We start from the raw sequence: 14,582 nt of genomic DNA, 5'->3' as shown, positions 1-14,582 counted from the left end.
TTAGCCCACTGTTTGCATTGACGTATGATGATGTTGATGATGATGATGATGATTATTATTATTATTATTATTATTATTATTATTATTATCATTTCATGTTCCGCTAAAAGTCCAATTTTGCACTGCTTCAAGGGAAAAAAAACTATTTCCGCTTCGACCGGAAGTCACATCCTAGCTTCAACATGGTTCCCCCCGTTGCAGTGTCGCCGCTCATCAAGGTAAAACATTAATTTTGTAGCTTGTATAGCTTTTATTACTGTAAATGTAAATGGACAAATATGTCTAAGCCACAGTCTGTCCCTAATACACGCAGACTCGCGTTAATGGAAGTTAATGTATTAGCATCTTAGCTAGTGTTTGCTAGCAGTGACATTGAGAGGTGAATGCTTCCTCGCAAACGGTTGCTTTCTGCGGCATCTTTCACATCTGACAGAGGCAGGTATTATGACTAGTAATACCCATGCCATGTTGTTAGGCTGAGTAATAGTTAATAGTGTTGTGGTTGTTGTTCACTACGTATGCTGAAAGGTCAGAGAAAAACTGGACTTCGTCCCTTGTCACGGCTCATTTGGCGCACTTCGTTTAGGTTTTTGTACGGTATCGTGACCACACACGATGTTTTTAAATATGAAATTACAGAATTAAGCATAAAATGGTAGTTATATATCAGCGATTGACAGTAACGACAGAACAGGCTGTGGAAATTAAGTTCATCTTGTTCATGTGATATGAACAAGATGATAAGATGAACAAGATAACCGTGCGTGAGCTGCGACATATGAATCACGCATGGTTAGCTGGTTATTCACACATGTTTCGCTTGATAACATGTTTGTTAACACCATATGTTTTCCATTTCAGACGGCCAGATGGTCTGCCCTGCTACTCGGCGTGATCTACGGCAAACAGCGATTTGGTAAGTCCATGTGTGCGCATGCGTTAACTGGTTTGTGTCAGTGCGTAAAAGGAAAAACTTGGAACAGAAAGTCAGGAATGTACATTGTTTGTGACAGATGCAAGGGTTTTATTTTATTTTTTACTGTACCACATATCACAGCATTTATACCCTAAACAGGAGATGCACCAATTGCAGTTTTCGTGGTTGATTCTGAATTCTAGGATCTTCTCTTACTGAAACAACTGATTAGGTGTTGCTCAAAAGCAGGTGCAACAGATTTGTTTTTCTCTGTTTCATAGCTGCTCATAGCTCATAGCTGCTTTGAGCTCCTTTGCTAACACCGAGACTTCATGCTTGTAGTTTAGCCACTTTGCTTTTGTTAGCTAAAATTTCCAGGGTCTTTTAAAACACATACATTTTCTTTAAAGTAAAGTTTTCATAGAAAGCTTTCTTTTTATTCTAAGATAATTTTATCTGCTTTAGTCATTTAACTCTTTATCTTTTGAAAGTCATAAAGCTTCAGGACGTTGCCGCCTTAATTCTTGAATTACTAAAATTATATTAAGAATGAAGCATGTAAGAAGGCACACATAATTAGACACAGACTAGTATGACAGAAGGAAAAACAGTTGCAAAAACTACTACTAACTCCAGGAGTTGCTTATTAATAAATTTATGTCACAGAGGAAGGGATATGTGCTTGCAAGGATTATTTGTACTTTAGGGCACCCTTAATTTCCATGAAGATGTCTTTAGCACATGGGGAGGGGGAACTAAAGGATGGATTTATGAAGTCACAAAAGTCTTAGAAAATGAGGGCTATCTATGCTCAGATACACTTATGTAATGTGTCTTAAGAATACCACTGTGATTTCTAAGAATGCTTAGTGATGGGCTCTGTAATTTTTGTTAAGATTACCTGAAGCCCATTGCTGAGGAGGAGAGGAGGGTTGAGGAAGCGGAGAAGAAGGCCAGAGAGGAGCAGGAACGCATCTACAAACAACTCTCTGAAGGTAACGCAGAATCACACACAGCCTTTGTTTGTCTGTCACATGAAATTAGGTTTGTTTATTTTAATGCCAACATATTCATGTTTCCTCATTCTTTTTCTGTCTCTGCAGCAAATTCTGACACCATCCTCAAATGAACCATTTCCTGACTTATGTTGCTGAACAATAAATATTTCCAATGTAATCAATAAAGTGTCCTTTACTTTTTTTTCTTTTTTTGAATTTGCCTCGTATTAGTTGTCACTTCTTATTTTGAACTAAGCCTTTTGAACCTTCTAGTTGCGTTTGACAAACACACATGCACATTTCGTAACTCGAGCTAGTCTGTGTTTGTGTGTACACCTGTCCTTCAGTGGGAATTGAGTCTGGAGGAGGAGCGTGGTTGTAATCCTGGCCTAGTTTAGCAGCAATCCTAGGATTGGGGTCAGGGACCAGTAGTAGAAAGTGCAGTGTGGACAGAAGCGATCCCTCAATACTCTTGTGGGTTGTGTAATATTGTAACCTTCATAATGAACTCCATATTGCATTATAGCATTATATAGAACATGTTCTTGCATTATAATCATAATGGCTGGGGGTCAGTTAAGGCCAGGACGCGCCTTAACTGACCCCTGCATTCAGGATGAGGGGAAGATGAATAAATGACCAGATTCCAACAATAATGTTGGCTCTTGGTAAGTTTCACCATCACAGGAAATAAATCCACTCGGTTAAAAATACACTTGCTTTTATTGGGGTCATCATTGTACATTTGGAGCACATGAGGAGGCAAGCTTTGAAATGCTGACCAAAAAGTAATTTAAGTCTATTAAAAAAACATCCACGGTACATCCAAAGCACATTTAAATTGATTTGGGACCTAATGTTATCACACAGGCATTTTTATCATAGCAGTGCCATATCTGGAACACTTTAAATATTTGTAAATTGAAGCTAGCACAATGCATTTGTTATTCAGCTTTATGACTCTTTTTCTAGTGCTTTATAAATAATAAGGTAAGGCCCTCTAGCATCAAACTAGAAAAATATTTGCATCTTTATATTTACAGGAAGGGCGATGGTATGTACAAGTCTATACACAAAGCTCAGTTGCTTCTTCATGCTGTCTCAAACAGCTCTGTGTCCTTGTTGCCTTCGAGGCCTGCACTCAGGGATTGTTATAAGAATAGCCTGATGGCTCAGCGATTAGTGCTGCTGCCTCGCAGCACAACAGTCCTGGGTTTGGGTCTCGAAACCTGACCAGTCGTGTGGCGTTTGCTTGTTCTTGCTTTTCCTTTTGTATCCTTTCACATAAGCCACATGGTTGTTTGTCATTATGGTTACTCTTCCTGATGCTGAGCAGGTGAGCTCTGACTGACTCCTCGTCCTATTTGGGAGGAGTCCAGTGCAGGGAGAAGCTTTCAATCAGGGATTGATGTAGTACAACTCCCTCTAAAGCAGTTTGAGTAAACTTTCTGATCCCAGTATTTGATTGTGCTCATGTTGTAGCAGATATGAACAGAGCAAAATTAATTAAATCTCAGACAAAATCAACCAAATAAATCAGTTTTATGTGTGACCACCTGATTTCCCGCTCTTATTTAATAAGACATTTATAATTCTATATTTGGAAAATACATATCCGAGGCTACCGTCTCACACTCATAGACCACATACTGTATATTTACAATATAAAGGCATCATGAATAAGCATCTACAGACTTTTGCTGACTGTGAACTCATAAGTGTTCACTGTAAAACTCTTTTTAAAAGCTGTTCCTGTAGCACGACCGAACATTTACCTTTGGCTCTCTGCAGACAAAGTAAACAGACTCTCATTTGTAAATAGTGACTGGAAGTAGTCAACAGTGGATTACTTTTGAATATGATTAAACAATAACTCTATGTTCTGTGAAAACTAAAGTACTATAATAGTAAATATATGGAAAATTAAAAGCCCAAACATTTTAAATAATCTAAAGAGGCCCGAGCATTTAAAAAAAAGCACTGCACTCCCTTTCTGTACAGGATTATTGTTTACTACACAGATGTAGGCTGTGTCCTCCTGAGATGTTTGCCATGTAAATAAATACTTGGAAGAATTGGGGAAAAAATAAAAAAGTTGTACATATGAGAAACACACAACAAGCACACACACATTCACACATTGTCACTAACACAAATCCTTTAAAGATAAGCAAACTTTTTTAAGATCAGAGGAACACGAGATGCAAAAATCATCTTCAGTCTTGATTCATAAAAGTACAATTATTTTAAGACAGGAAGCAGCAATTTTGCCTCAAATGTAATCGCAGGATATTTTTTCCTTTTTTCAAAATGTGGTCAGTCTTTCCTTGATCCGAATTAATTTTTGGCTCACCTGGCCTCTTAAAAATAAAGCTTTGCTCTTCTTGGTGGAGATCTCGCCGTGTTCAGGTTTTTCCTTTTCCGACTGGACCCCCTTTTCTGAAGAGTTACTACAGGGCTGTGCATTCATATATCCGTCTCCCTGACTTTTTCTTTTGTTTGTTTCTGCTGGGGTGAGACTCAGTCTGTCATGAGTGTCTTCGTAGACCCCAGGAATGTCAGCAGTTCTTTGGCTGATTAGCACACAGAGCAGGTCTTGGAGCCAGACCCACCACTGGGGTTGTTTGCAGCCGCTGTTAAACAATTAAATATTCAACAAAAGGGTAAGTATACAATTAAAGCACTAGAAACCAAATGATCACTTGTGTTGTGGCTAATTTTAATATATGAACCCATTCTACAATCCAAACGAGATATTTAACTAAAAATAGACACAACACTTCAAAAATATTGGTGTTAGACCAAAGAAAGGCTGAAAACCTGGTGGAAAGTTTCATGACAAGTCAATGACATAGTTAGGTAGAAAAAGAGACCTCAGAGAGGTTTGGTGTTTCAGATGTGAAGCAAATTAAAAGCACTATCACCTCCTCTGGGCCTGAACCCATTCAAGATGAACTGAGGTGGAAAAAAAGTAGAAAACTGACATTATTTCTTGTTTTTTTTTTTGTTTTTTTTTAATGTTGAATCCTCCACACTAAAGACGGAGGATTCAACCTGGCTTACTATCAGCATGCAGCTCAACGGTGTAGAGATGGATTAGTGCACATGATGTGAGTAACTTGCCCTTCTATGAAGGCCCCATTAATGCTGAATGATATTTGAAGGTTTGGGCACAGCATATTCAGCTATCCATTGAATTCTGCATGTATTAAACAGTCCAGACACCAAACTGGGCTAATTGGTATCGATTTAAAAGTGGGGTTTTTTGTTGTTGTTGTTGTTTGTTTTTTTAGCACTGTGAAAGGTTGTCTCTGTGCTACCTTCAGATTACTTAATAACTTTCAAATCATTGCATTTCTTTTATTTTTGCACTTTACATTGTTCCACCTGTTTGGGTTCAGTGCTCTGCCTCTCTGAGTCAACAACCTTTTTAACAGTTCCTTGTAGGGTTCTGATTATTGTAAAGACACACCCTACCTTTGCTGGCTGCCGCTGCCTCTTTAGCAGCTTTTTCTTCTTCAATGGCTTTGAGCTTAGCCTCGTACTCTTCCTTTTTGGCATTCCACTCCTTCCTGTTGTTTAAGATGCCATCCAGCATGGGCTGGATTTGTGGGTGGAAGCGAGAAAACTCCTTAAAGATAAGATGCAAAGAAGAAATGAAAAATTAGCATGGAGCAGCACAGAAGACGGGAGCTGTACAGGAGATGGTGATGCTCCATTGAAAACACAAATACATAATAAAAAAAAATAACAATAAGAAGAAGAATTGACCCAGTGGTTTAAATGTGTTCAGACTAACCTAGTTTTTGCACAGAAACAGTGACAGGAGCCATGCAGTGCACATATTCGGTGAGCAAGAATGTAATAATCATTATTACCTTGTAGACAAACGTGCAGACAAAGTCAATGAAACCACACTGAAGCTTTGGAAGCTCAGCTGACTTGTTCCTGTCCATCATGGGCTGGTGGGAGGGACAAACATTTAGCGCAGTCAGAACTGTCATATAATTAATGAAATCAGTGCAAGTCTGTAGCTAATCACACACACTTCCACACATGGTTACATTTTTACTTTAAAATAGTAAAAACGGCCTGTATTTGTATAGCGCTTTACTTAGTCCCTAAAGACCCCAAAGCGCTTTACACATTCAGTCATCCACCCATTCACGCACACATTCACACACTGGTGATGGAAAGCTACATTGTAGCCACAGCCACCCTGGGGCGCACTGACAGAGGCGAGGCTGCCGGACACAGGCGCCACCGGGCCCTCTGACCACCACCAGTAGGCAACGGGTGAAGTGTCTTGCCCAAGGACACAACGATGGAGACTGTCGGAGCCGGGGCTCGAGCTGGCAACCTTCCGATTAGAAGACGAACTGCCAACTCTTGAGCCACGATCGCCCCCAGTCACTTCACTTTGTCTGAAAAAGCTTTATTTTTTTACTTGAAACTTGTCTTATGACGTCCTTTGCCTCTGTACGAGTAGTTCACCTTTCCTCAGGTGGGTTTCTGCTCAGCTACATAATGAGTGCGATCCCTAAAGTGACGTGTGTGGGCTGCTGAAGAGACACTACAACTTTATTCTGCCCTTTACACATCTGTAATAAGCTAGGAAATATAGTGCTGGACATTGTATCTAGCTGGCAGTATCATGAAAAAAACAACAACAAATGAATAATTATACATTTAAATGTGAAACAAATAAGTCTGTTTTTATGAGCACAAATACACTCCAGCAGTAAATAAACTCACAATGGGTTGCTGCTCCAGTACAGTCCTCTCCAAGTCACCCTGTTCCCAAAACTCTGCTGCCACAGACAAGGCGACCTGGAAGACATACAAACGTGGTTATGCTCTTAAATAATGCAAAAATCATTATTTACTCATTTGTGACTCAGCTTACTATCAACACCAATAATTTCTGTGCTTCTCACCTTGCTCTGAACTTCCCAAGGCTTTGTGATTGCGGACAGGTCACATGCGGTCATCATCATGGCCCTGAAACAGAAAACAGTTTGCAGCCTCAGAGAAATGTGCAGGAGCAAGTAACACTGTGCATGTTAGCTGCACTCACATGACAATCTCTTTTCTGGTTGTTTCTAGTGACATGAAGTCGACCCATTTCTTTTCATCCTCATACGTATGTGAGAGGTCCACAATCTTTTGGAACATGGTTCTCTTCCTAGAAAGGTGCAAGGAGAAGAATCATTTACTTACTGTTTGTCTACTTTTTAATGTAGTTTGACAGTAAAAACATTAGAAAAATAAGACATTTATCGTCAGGGAGCAAGGGCAGGCAAATGAAAAGTAGTACTGACTTGAAATAAAGAGCCAGGTCAGTGGCGATGATGGCGATGTCCATGAGATGGATCACGTGGTCAACCTGTCGCCTGTTAAGGTTCTGATAGATATTCAGTGTCTGCATAGGAGAGGAGCAAAGAAATGTCATTAGTGACCGAATAAAGAATACAAGTAACCTAAGCTAATCTCTCGTTAGCGTCTTGTTACTCACCTCGTCAGCCAAGAGGAACTTTCCAAACTCTAGATGGTGCCGTTCCAAAATGGAAGAGCCGTGTAACTTGGCCAGAGGATTACCAGATCTGTTGAATGAAAATAAAAATCCTCAGATACCAGCAAGATTTCAAATGGGACTGAAGTCGGTTATCATAATAGTTACTATATATGAAAGATTTTAAAAGAATTTACAGGCTTTTTAAAACATCATTCAGTTTATTACCACATTTTTCCCCTTTTGTTTTCAAAAGATCTCCTGAAAGGTTAAAATGTGCAGGTGAACTTTTAAGATGATCTAATGCTCATTCTGAACTACAAGCGAATGCATAATCACTGTAGTAATGACTGTGGATCACTATATCCTGTGTGTGTATATGTGTAGCTATGGTTCATCAAATGAACAGAACAATGACGACTCACTGTTTCTGTTTACAAGCTGATTGCTTGGCATAATTCAGAAATCGTGTAATTACTTGATTTGTGCCTTAGATTTCACCATTTGCAGCCATTTCAGTGACATCTGCAGCACATGCAGCAGAGTAGCATCGAAGCTAAACGGCCAGTAGTTTTTTTCCTTTTTAGGGCATGTTGCTAATTACTTTATAGAACACGTTGCTGGAAAGTAAATGAGAATTTACCTCATCATTTCCCCCTTTCAAAATAAACCTAATATAGTGACTATGTCAAAAATTCCTTCCTTAACTTTTCTTTTTATCATCGACCTGCCAGCAGGCCCACTTTACAAGCACTCTTTAAATGACCATAACTCTGTAATTGTTTGTGTTAGAGACAAAATTCAAACTGTTTCAGAAAGAGGAGAATCTCTTTACTCGGATTACAAGGTATTGTAATTATATTGCACAAGGTACTGTACAATATATTGCTAAATGCTATATAATGCTGCAAACCTTAAGCAGTTTTCTTTATTTTGTTGTGAGAAATCAAAAAGTTCCCATAAGCACTTACTTGACCTGGTACAAGTTATTTGTCCCTCTGTGATCAATATCGTGAAGGAATCCTGCGGTTATCATCGCCATTACCTCCAAGTCAGTGTAGTATCGCTTCAGCATTCCTGTCTGAGCACACAGAGACACACAAGACATTGCCCTGCTGTGTATAAAGATATACATTTAAGCTGAGGTAAATGGAGGTTAATAAAATTAAAGAAATACCGTCAGTAGCGTAAACATCGTCTGTCCAACATTAAAGCCGTGACGCCAGTTGTGGTAGGTGATCCTTCTGTACCCTTTGCTGACTGAATACATGAATCGAACCAGCACCTGAGAGGAGAGCAGCAAATCATTAAATCTATTTAAAAACGACACAGCTCCAAAAGGCTGTTCACAAACTGAAGATAAAGATGCACACTTGTGTTTATCTGCATTACCTCTTGTGGAATCTGGAACTTCTTGACCACACCGACTTCATAGTACATCTGGATCCCGCACTTCACCAACTCCATCTCTGTGCAATTAAAATCTGAAAAGCGGAACTCATAGATCTCAAACTTCTTAATTAGTGGAGGAAGGTCTTTTTTCTGTGAGGGAAATGAATGAAAAAGAGACATATATGGAAAATGTCAAACTTTTCTGGTAACATATGCCAAATTGAGGGACAAATTCATGTGCTGGACATCAGAATACGCATGTTGGACATACCAGGATAGCTAGGAGCTCGTCCTCTTCACAGTCTCTGGGTTCACAGTCATAGAGCTCTCTGGTGTACTGGGAGAAATTACAAAAACCATTGATGTTATAGGTTTAAACTGAGGCAACAACGCCAAGTACAAAGATGGCAAGTGTTAGTTTGGTCTCCTACAAAGAGAAAAATTAGTGAATCTTGTCAAAAAAGAAAAGCTTTTTTTGGTTCTTTTTGGATGGTTTGCAATGTCTTTTGGTGAGGTGGGAGTTCAAATGAGGCTGGAAACCTTTTCTATTGTCATTCATCTAAATACTCTAATGTTTACAGTCAGTTAACAGCTGGGAGAGAAAACACATTTAAACAGGACAAACCAGGATGTTCTGAATCTCATCATCTCGACATTTGACGTGGTAGAGCACCATGTCCTGAGCGATGTCTTTGCGGTTCTCAAGCTTATTCATCTTGTCGTAGGTGTCTGTGTTCAACGCTGACCATCCCAGGAACTGAGTCAAAGCCTGAGAAACAGGAAAATCATCAGAAGATGGCCATCTATGTTACACGTACAGCCTTCACCACAAACAGTGTCGGCAGTGGACTCCACACATAAACATAAAACAGATATAGACACTTTATCTTCCCAGATTACATTGGTGGGACTGTATTTGTCTTTATTTGCACTAAATGATTTTGTGAAGATTACTGTTACCTCCATGAGCTGCTCATCCTGATCATCAAAAGGCTTTCCATCTTTTCTGTTGTAAAACGTGGCTACGCCAACTATCTCTTCCTTTTTGTTGACGATTGGCAGCGAGAGAACATTTTTTATTGTCCAGCCACTGCTGTCCAATGGCTCTTTCTGCAACACACAAGAAACAAGCAGACCTCATAACATATGTCTACATGCAAAAGGTTCTTTAGCTTTTTTTACAAGCAGAACATCTTGCGTGGCCTGTTTAAGCTTAGAACTGTAAATACAATCTAAAACATTGTAGCCCAAATACTTCAGGGGGTCTTAATAATAATGAAGAAACAGGTTTCATTTTAATCATGTTAATTTTCCAGTAAATCATTCTGTCTGGTTTAATGATGCATTTTGGTGTTTTCAAAAAAATTCAAGCTTAGTATGATTGTCTGCATATTTTCTCTGTTTAACCAGTTTGTTCCTGGAATAACTTAAAGATGATAACTGATTCAGATATCCCTCTTGCCCACTAGTCACCTGGATAATAAACCAGGAAGAAGCAGCACAGGTTTGATAAACCCCGACTGAAGTTTTAGATATTAACGTTTTAAAATTACGACAAACCTTGGCTATGGGTCACAGACCCCTGGGCGTTCCCGGATACCACTGTGACTGCCACTGCTCTGAAAGTACTCTGCACTGTTTTTTGCTTGTTTTTTGTCTGTTTATTTTTAATAAAGTAGCGTCCTCTCTACACAGTGACGTCTACAATATCTTACCTGAAAATTGAACGTCTCATCAGCGCCTGCATTCATAATGTTACAAATCTACGAGAGGGAAGAGAACAACCTGATCAGTTTGGAAATATTTATTAGGTTAAACTGGTTTGACAGCTTTCTGCAAGTAATTAAAAAGAAACTTACAAAGCCGCTCTCAGCAACATAAGTGGGAAGGCCACTACTCAAAGCCCAGTGATCTGCGGGAGGATTGCTATAAGACACACAGGCAGTAAATCAACAGATGTTATCTCTCACTAAAACTTTATTAATCTCTTTTATTTTTTCATCTAACCACTTACGGTATTACTTTGATGTCTTCCTTTCCGTGTAAAATATAATCAATCACTTTGTAGAAGATTACCTCCTAAAATCAAAATAAAACAGGAAGAAAGAGGAAGCAGTGTGTAGACATTTACTAGCAAAGGCAGTGCTGGTAATAATGTTAGATAAATAAAATAAAAGAACATACCCTGCCATCAGGGGTTACAGGGCCAGAGTAAGGTGCCTGCTCTCCCATCAAAACTGGCCAGATGTCAAAGAACTCCTGGAAGCAGAGAACGAGTCAGTAACTTCACGGTGGTACAAAAATACGGCTTAACACACACAAAGATACAGAAAGAAGCCACACCTTTTCCTTCGTCATGTCTAGTAAACCAACAGAGTAGCGGTCACAGTTGAGGTAGGCTCGGACTGTGTACAAGGCTTTGTGAAACTGTCGCTCGATGTCTGTCAGCTCTTCGAATACCTTGTTGGCTGACCATAGCAGCAGCTACAAAACATGCAAAATATACATTAAAGAAGGGTGAAAATTAGGTTAATACATGGTGCAAGTGTAACACTGCAGTAATATTTCTGTATCTACATCAAAGACAGCACATTAAAATTGCTGTACCTGTCCTTTACGCGTCTCACAGCTGTGGAGGTAACTCAGGTAGTAGATCTTCAAGTTCAAAGTGGCAACTCTCATATACTTCAAAAAAAGCTGTGAGGATGGAGGAAACGGGGTCAAAATAACATAAAAAATAAGTGGCAGAATTAAATTTGTGGTACAAAAAAAATGCTGTAAATGAAGGTCGAGGGGTGATGAAGATAATGTACTATAAATATAATCAGCAACATCACATTATTATTATTATTATATTTATTATTGTGCCTTTTTTTAAACAGAGAACATACTGACCTTGCCCATATTTCATGCAATACTTATCAGTTGTAATAAGAAACTAATTGTCTTTAATTACAATCTTAAGGCTGACTGACTGTCTAAAGCTGATTGTCTTTACCTTAAAGCAGAAAAACATTGTTTACAGAATTGTGCACATTAGTTTCAACTGTGAGTGGTTCAAGCACGTGTGCTTTTGTGGTTTGGACTCACATCTTCATCTTCAGCAGTGAAATGTGGTCCTGTGGTCTTGTTCACAGCCATGACCACTGCCACCATGTCTTTGCCGTTGAGGATGGGTGTAGCCAGAATATTCCTGGTCTCGTAGTCTGTGAGCTCGTCAACAAATGAGCTGAAGTGCTGGTTCTAAAATGCAGGAAAGATGCCTTCAGAGCACATAGACATGTAATTGCTCATCCAGAAAACATTATTAATATAACACCGCAAAGGCTTTCATAAGGCCTTACTGAAAGCCGAATACATCGCTAGAAAAATTCATTTAAGATTATTGTTTTGAAGACAGAAGACTTTTACAATGTACTACAGTTAATGTGTGTACACTTATAGTAAATACTCCAACTTAACACGGTGACATAGAGACAATGAACAACTTTTATACAGCAGAGTTCTGCAGGAGCCAAGAGTAGATTTATTAGAGAATAAATAGAGTCTATAATAAGAGGTAAGTGTGTAGGTAAGAACGCATGATATGGCCCACAAATCCCACATTTTTATTAGTTTGTCAACTCAATTTAATTATGAAACTACAAAACGTATGATGCACGCTACTGTTCCTTTAAAATATAACAGTGTAAATAACAATATAAGGTTTATACAGGGATATAAAAGTAAGCTATCAAAGTGAAATGATCTGTTTTAGATTCCTGCTGACTAAATGCCAGAGGTGTCTAATCCACAGCTAGAGCAGAGCCTCATGGGATCTGAAAATAAATGGATTATGTCTGACAAGGGGATTTACACCTTCAGGTGGTCAAGTGTAGTGTGTGACTAGCTTTTCTTTTACTCGCCCTATAACCATGAGGCTTTAGGGTATGATATCTAATATATGTGAATATTTACGAAAGCAAACGTGCAAAAATGTTACTTTGTTGTTACTCTGTGAGGAAAAGAGCAGCGGCAGCTCCTGCTGTTTGATTTTAAAGAGGCTGATTTTAAAGAGACTGTAACAAATCTTGACATTCTTGCCTCTTTCATGTGCAACCAATGAGATTATCCAACAGAACTGAACAGATCATGGGTAACTTGCCACCACCTTTACCTTCCATTGGAGAGAATAAATGAGAATATAAATCAAAACTGTTATTGTGATATATTTATAACTGATTTAATTCTTAATTCTAGCCACTGTGTGTCACCTGGTGGTGATCTAATATGAATCACACCTTCATCATCTAAGCTTTCCCTCTAATTAATTAGCCCTCCCTCCTCCTTACCTCCTTGACGTTTTTCACATTAACTGACTTCTTGGTCAGAGCCACATTGCCAACTATTCCCATGTCCAGCGGATACACGATCTCAGAGTCTGGTGGCACAATGCAATCGTCAAACTCGGAGTCTTTGCTCACGTTGAAGAGTCGTGTGGCGAGCTCTCCCACGCCATTGCGCTGGCGGTACATGAACAAGCTGCAGCGGTCGGCGTGCAAGAGTGCGCTGACTCTTCTCAGGATCTTGAAAACCACCTTTTCCATGTTGATGTTCTCTTGCATGTCTTTGATCAGGTCATACATGATTTTGCTTTCCTCGATCTTGAAAAGGACAGAAAAATCACTAAAGATCAAAAATAATATTAATAATAAACAAAAAATAAAACTGTAACTTACCTGACTGAGCTCTTGAAACTGGCTGAAGTCGATCTGTTTCTCTGGGAGTCCTGAAACCTTCGATATGGTGGAGGTGTTCATCTTCTTGGCAAAGTACTTCTTAGCAAAATCAGGATTCCCGTTCAGGAACTTTTCCACGTCTTCCTTTTGTACACCCATGATTGCTTCTTCCTTGTCCTCTTCCAAGTGTCCCTGTCTTCTCCCTCTTCAGCTCAGTGATCGAGCTCCCACTACGTCCAACACTGCTCCTCCAACTTCCCCACCTAGAAATCAAAGACAAAATAAGAAAGGAAACACTTGCATAGTGACAACTTTCTAAACTTTACCCCCCAAGAAAGAAAGAAATCTTACCCAGATACTACACACAAAGGTGGGAAACAGAAGTGGACACATTCAAATGCAGGTATAAAAAAATAAAAAAAATAATCCCCTCTTGTTAGTGGGATAAGCAGACTGAGAAAGGGAGATCCCTGAGGAGAAGGCAGCGGGCTGAATCCAACAATCCCTCTGTCATCAGCAGATAGTGCTGAAGGTTAGTGGGGATCTGCCTACACTAAACTCATCAGCTGATCATGTAGTAAGGGATATGTAGGCCAAAGGATCCAGACACCATTGTGCTTTTGTCCAAAACAAAAGTAAAATATATACTGTCAGGTCCCTAAAGGAATAATTATTTTTTAGGTTTTCTGCTGGCATTGCACTACAAATTCAACTTGGCTCATTTTTTGCTGTTAATTACTGATTTTGTTGATGTACGCATTTAAGCATCGTGGCACAATAACTTAATACACAATAACTATAACTTTTCTTTAAAATTCTGAGGGGAGAATATAATAAAAAGCTTAAAAACCAATGAAAAAACAGCGAGTCTTCTTCGTTGGTCTCAGACTGTTTTTTTTATTGAGGTGTTTTAAACATTTAAACATTTGTTTAAATATATAAGCATTATAGATATACAGATATAGGTTTAAAGGCTCTGAAACCAATAAACAGAAATGATGGTCCTGTTTTTAAATTTCTGGGTCAATACAGATGTTTAAAATAGC

At 39.0% G+C, this 14,582-nt stretch overlaps 2 protein-coding genes across 2 annotated transcripts; one reads left to right on the top strand and one right to left on the bottom strand.

Moving 5' to 3' along the window:
- The first annotated feature begins 91 nt into the window (after positions 1–91).
- atp5mea (ATP synthase membrane subunit ea) lies at positions 92–2,100 on the top strand. Its single transcript, XM_085279399.1, has 4 exons — positions 92–218; positions 862–916; positions 1,813–1,911; positions 2,020–2,100. The coding sequence occupies exons 1-4, from the start codon at positions 183–185 to the stop codon at positions 2,043–2,045; spliced, it is 216 nt and encodes a 71-aa protein (XP_085135525.1). The 5' UTR covers positions 92–182; the 3' UTR covers positions 2,046–2,100.
- A 518-nt stretch (positions 2,101–2,618) lies between these two features.
- Positions 2,619–14,064, bottom strand: pde6b (phosphodiesterase 6B, cGMP-specific, rod, beta). The gene is made up of 24 exons (XM_085279398.1): positions 13,888–14,064; positions 13,537–13,799; positions 13,150–13,461; positions 11,909–12,061; positions 11,426–11,515; positions 11,162–11,302; positions 11,003–11,077; positions 10,833–10,897; positions 10,678–10,744; positions 10,534–10,581; positions 9,779–9,928; positions 9,444–9,587; positions 9,090–9,155; positions 8,819–8,968; positions 8,604–8,711; positions 8,398–8,507; positions 7,430–7,517; positions 7,236–7,336; positions 6,992–7,099; positions 6,852–6,915; positions 6,670–6,744; positions 5,793–5,876; positions 5,392–5,545; positions 2,619–4,547 (listed from the first exon to the last, which is right to left on the bottom strand). The coding sequence occupies exons 2-24, from the start codon at positions 13,693–13,695 to the stop codon at positions 4,492–4,494; spliced, it is 2,568 nt and encodes an 855-aa protein (XP_085135524.1). The 5' UTR covers positions 13,696–13,799; positions 13,888–14,064; the 3' UTR covers positions 2,619–4,491.
- Between the last annotated feature and the right edge of the window lie 518 nt (positions 14,065–14,582).

This window comes from Mchenga conophoros, linkage group LG7, assembly GCF_057382185.1.
Source record: "Mchenga conophoros isolate Kocher_MC1m ecotype Shallow Benthic linkage group LG7, M_conophoros_male_GT1.1, whole genome shotgun sequence".
NCBI classification, from domain to species: Eukaryota; Metazoa; Chordata; class Actinopteri; order Cichliformes; family Cichlidae; genus Mchenga; species Mchenga conophoros.
The sequence above is the reverse complement of the archived record's forward strand: the minus strand, read 5'-3'. Positions and strand labels throughout refer to the sequence as shown.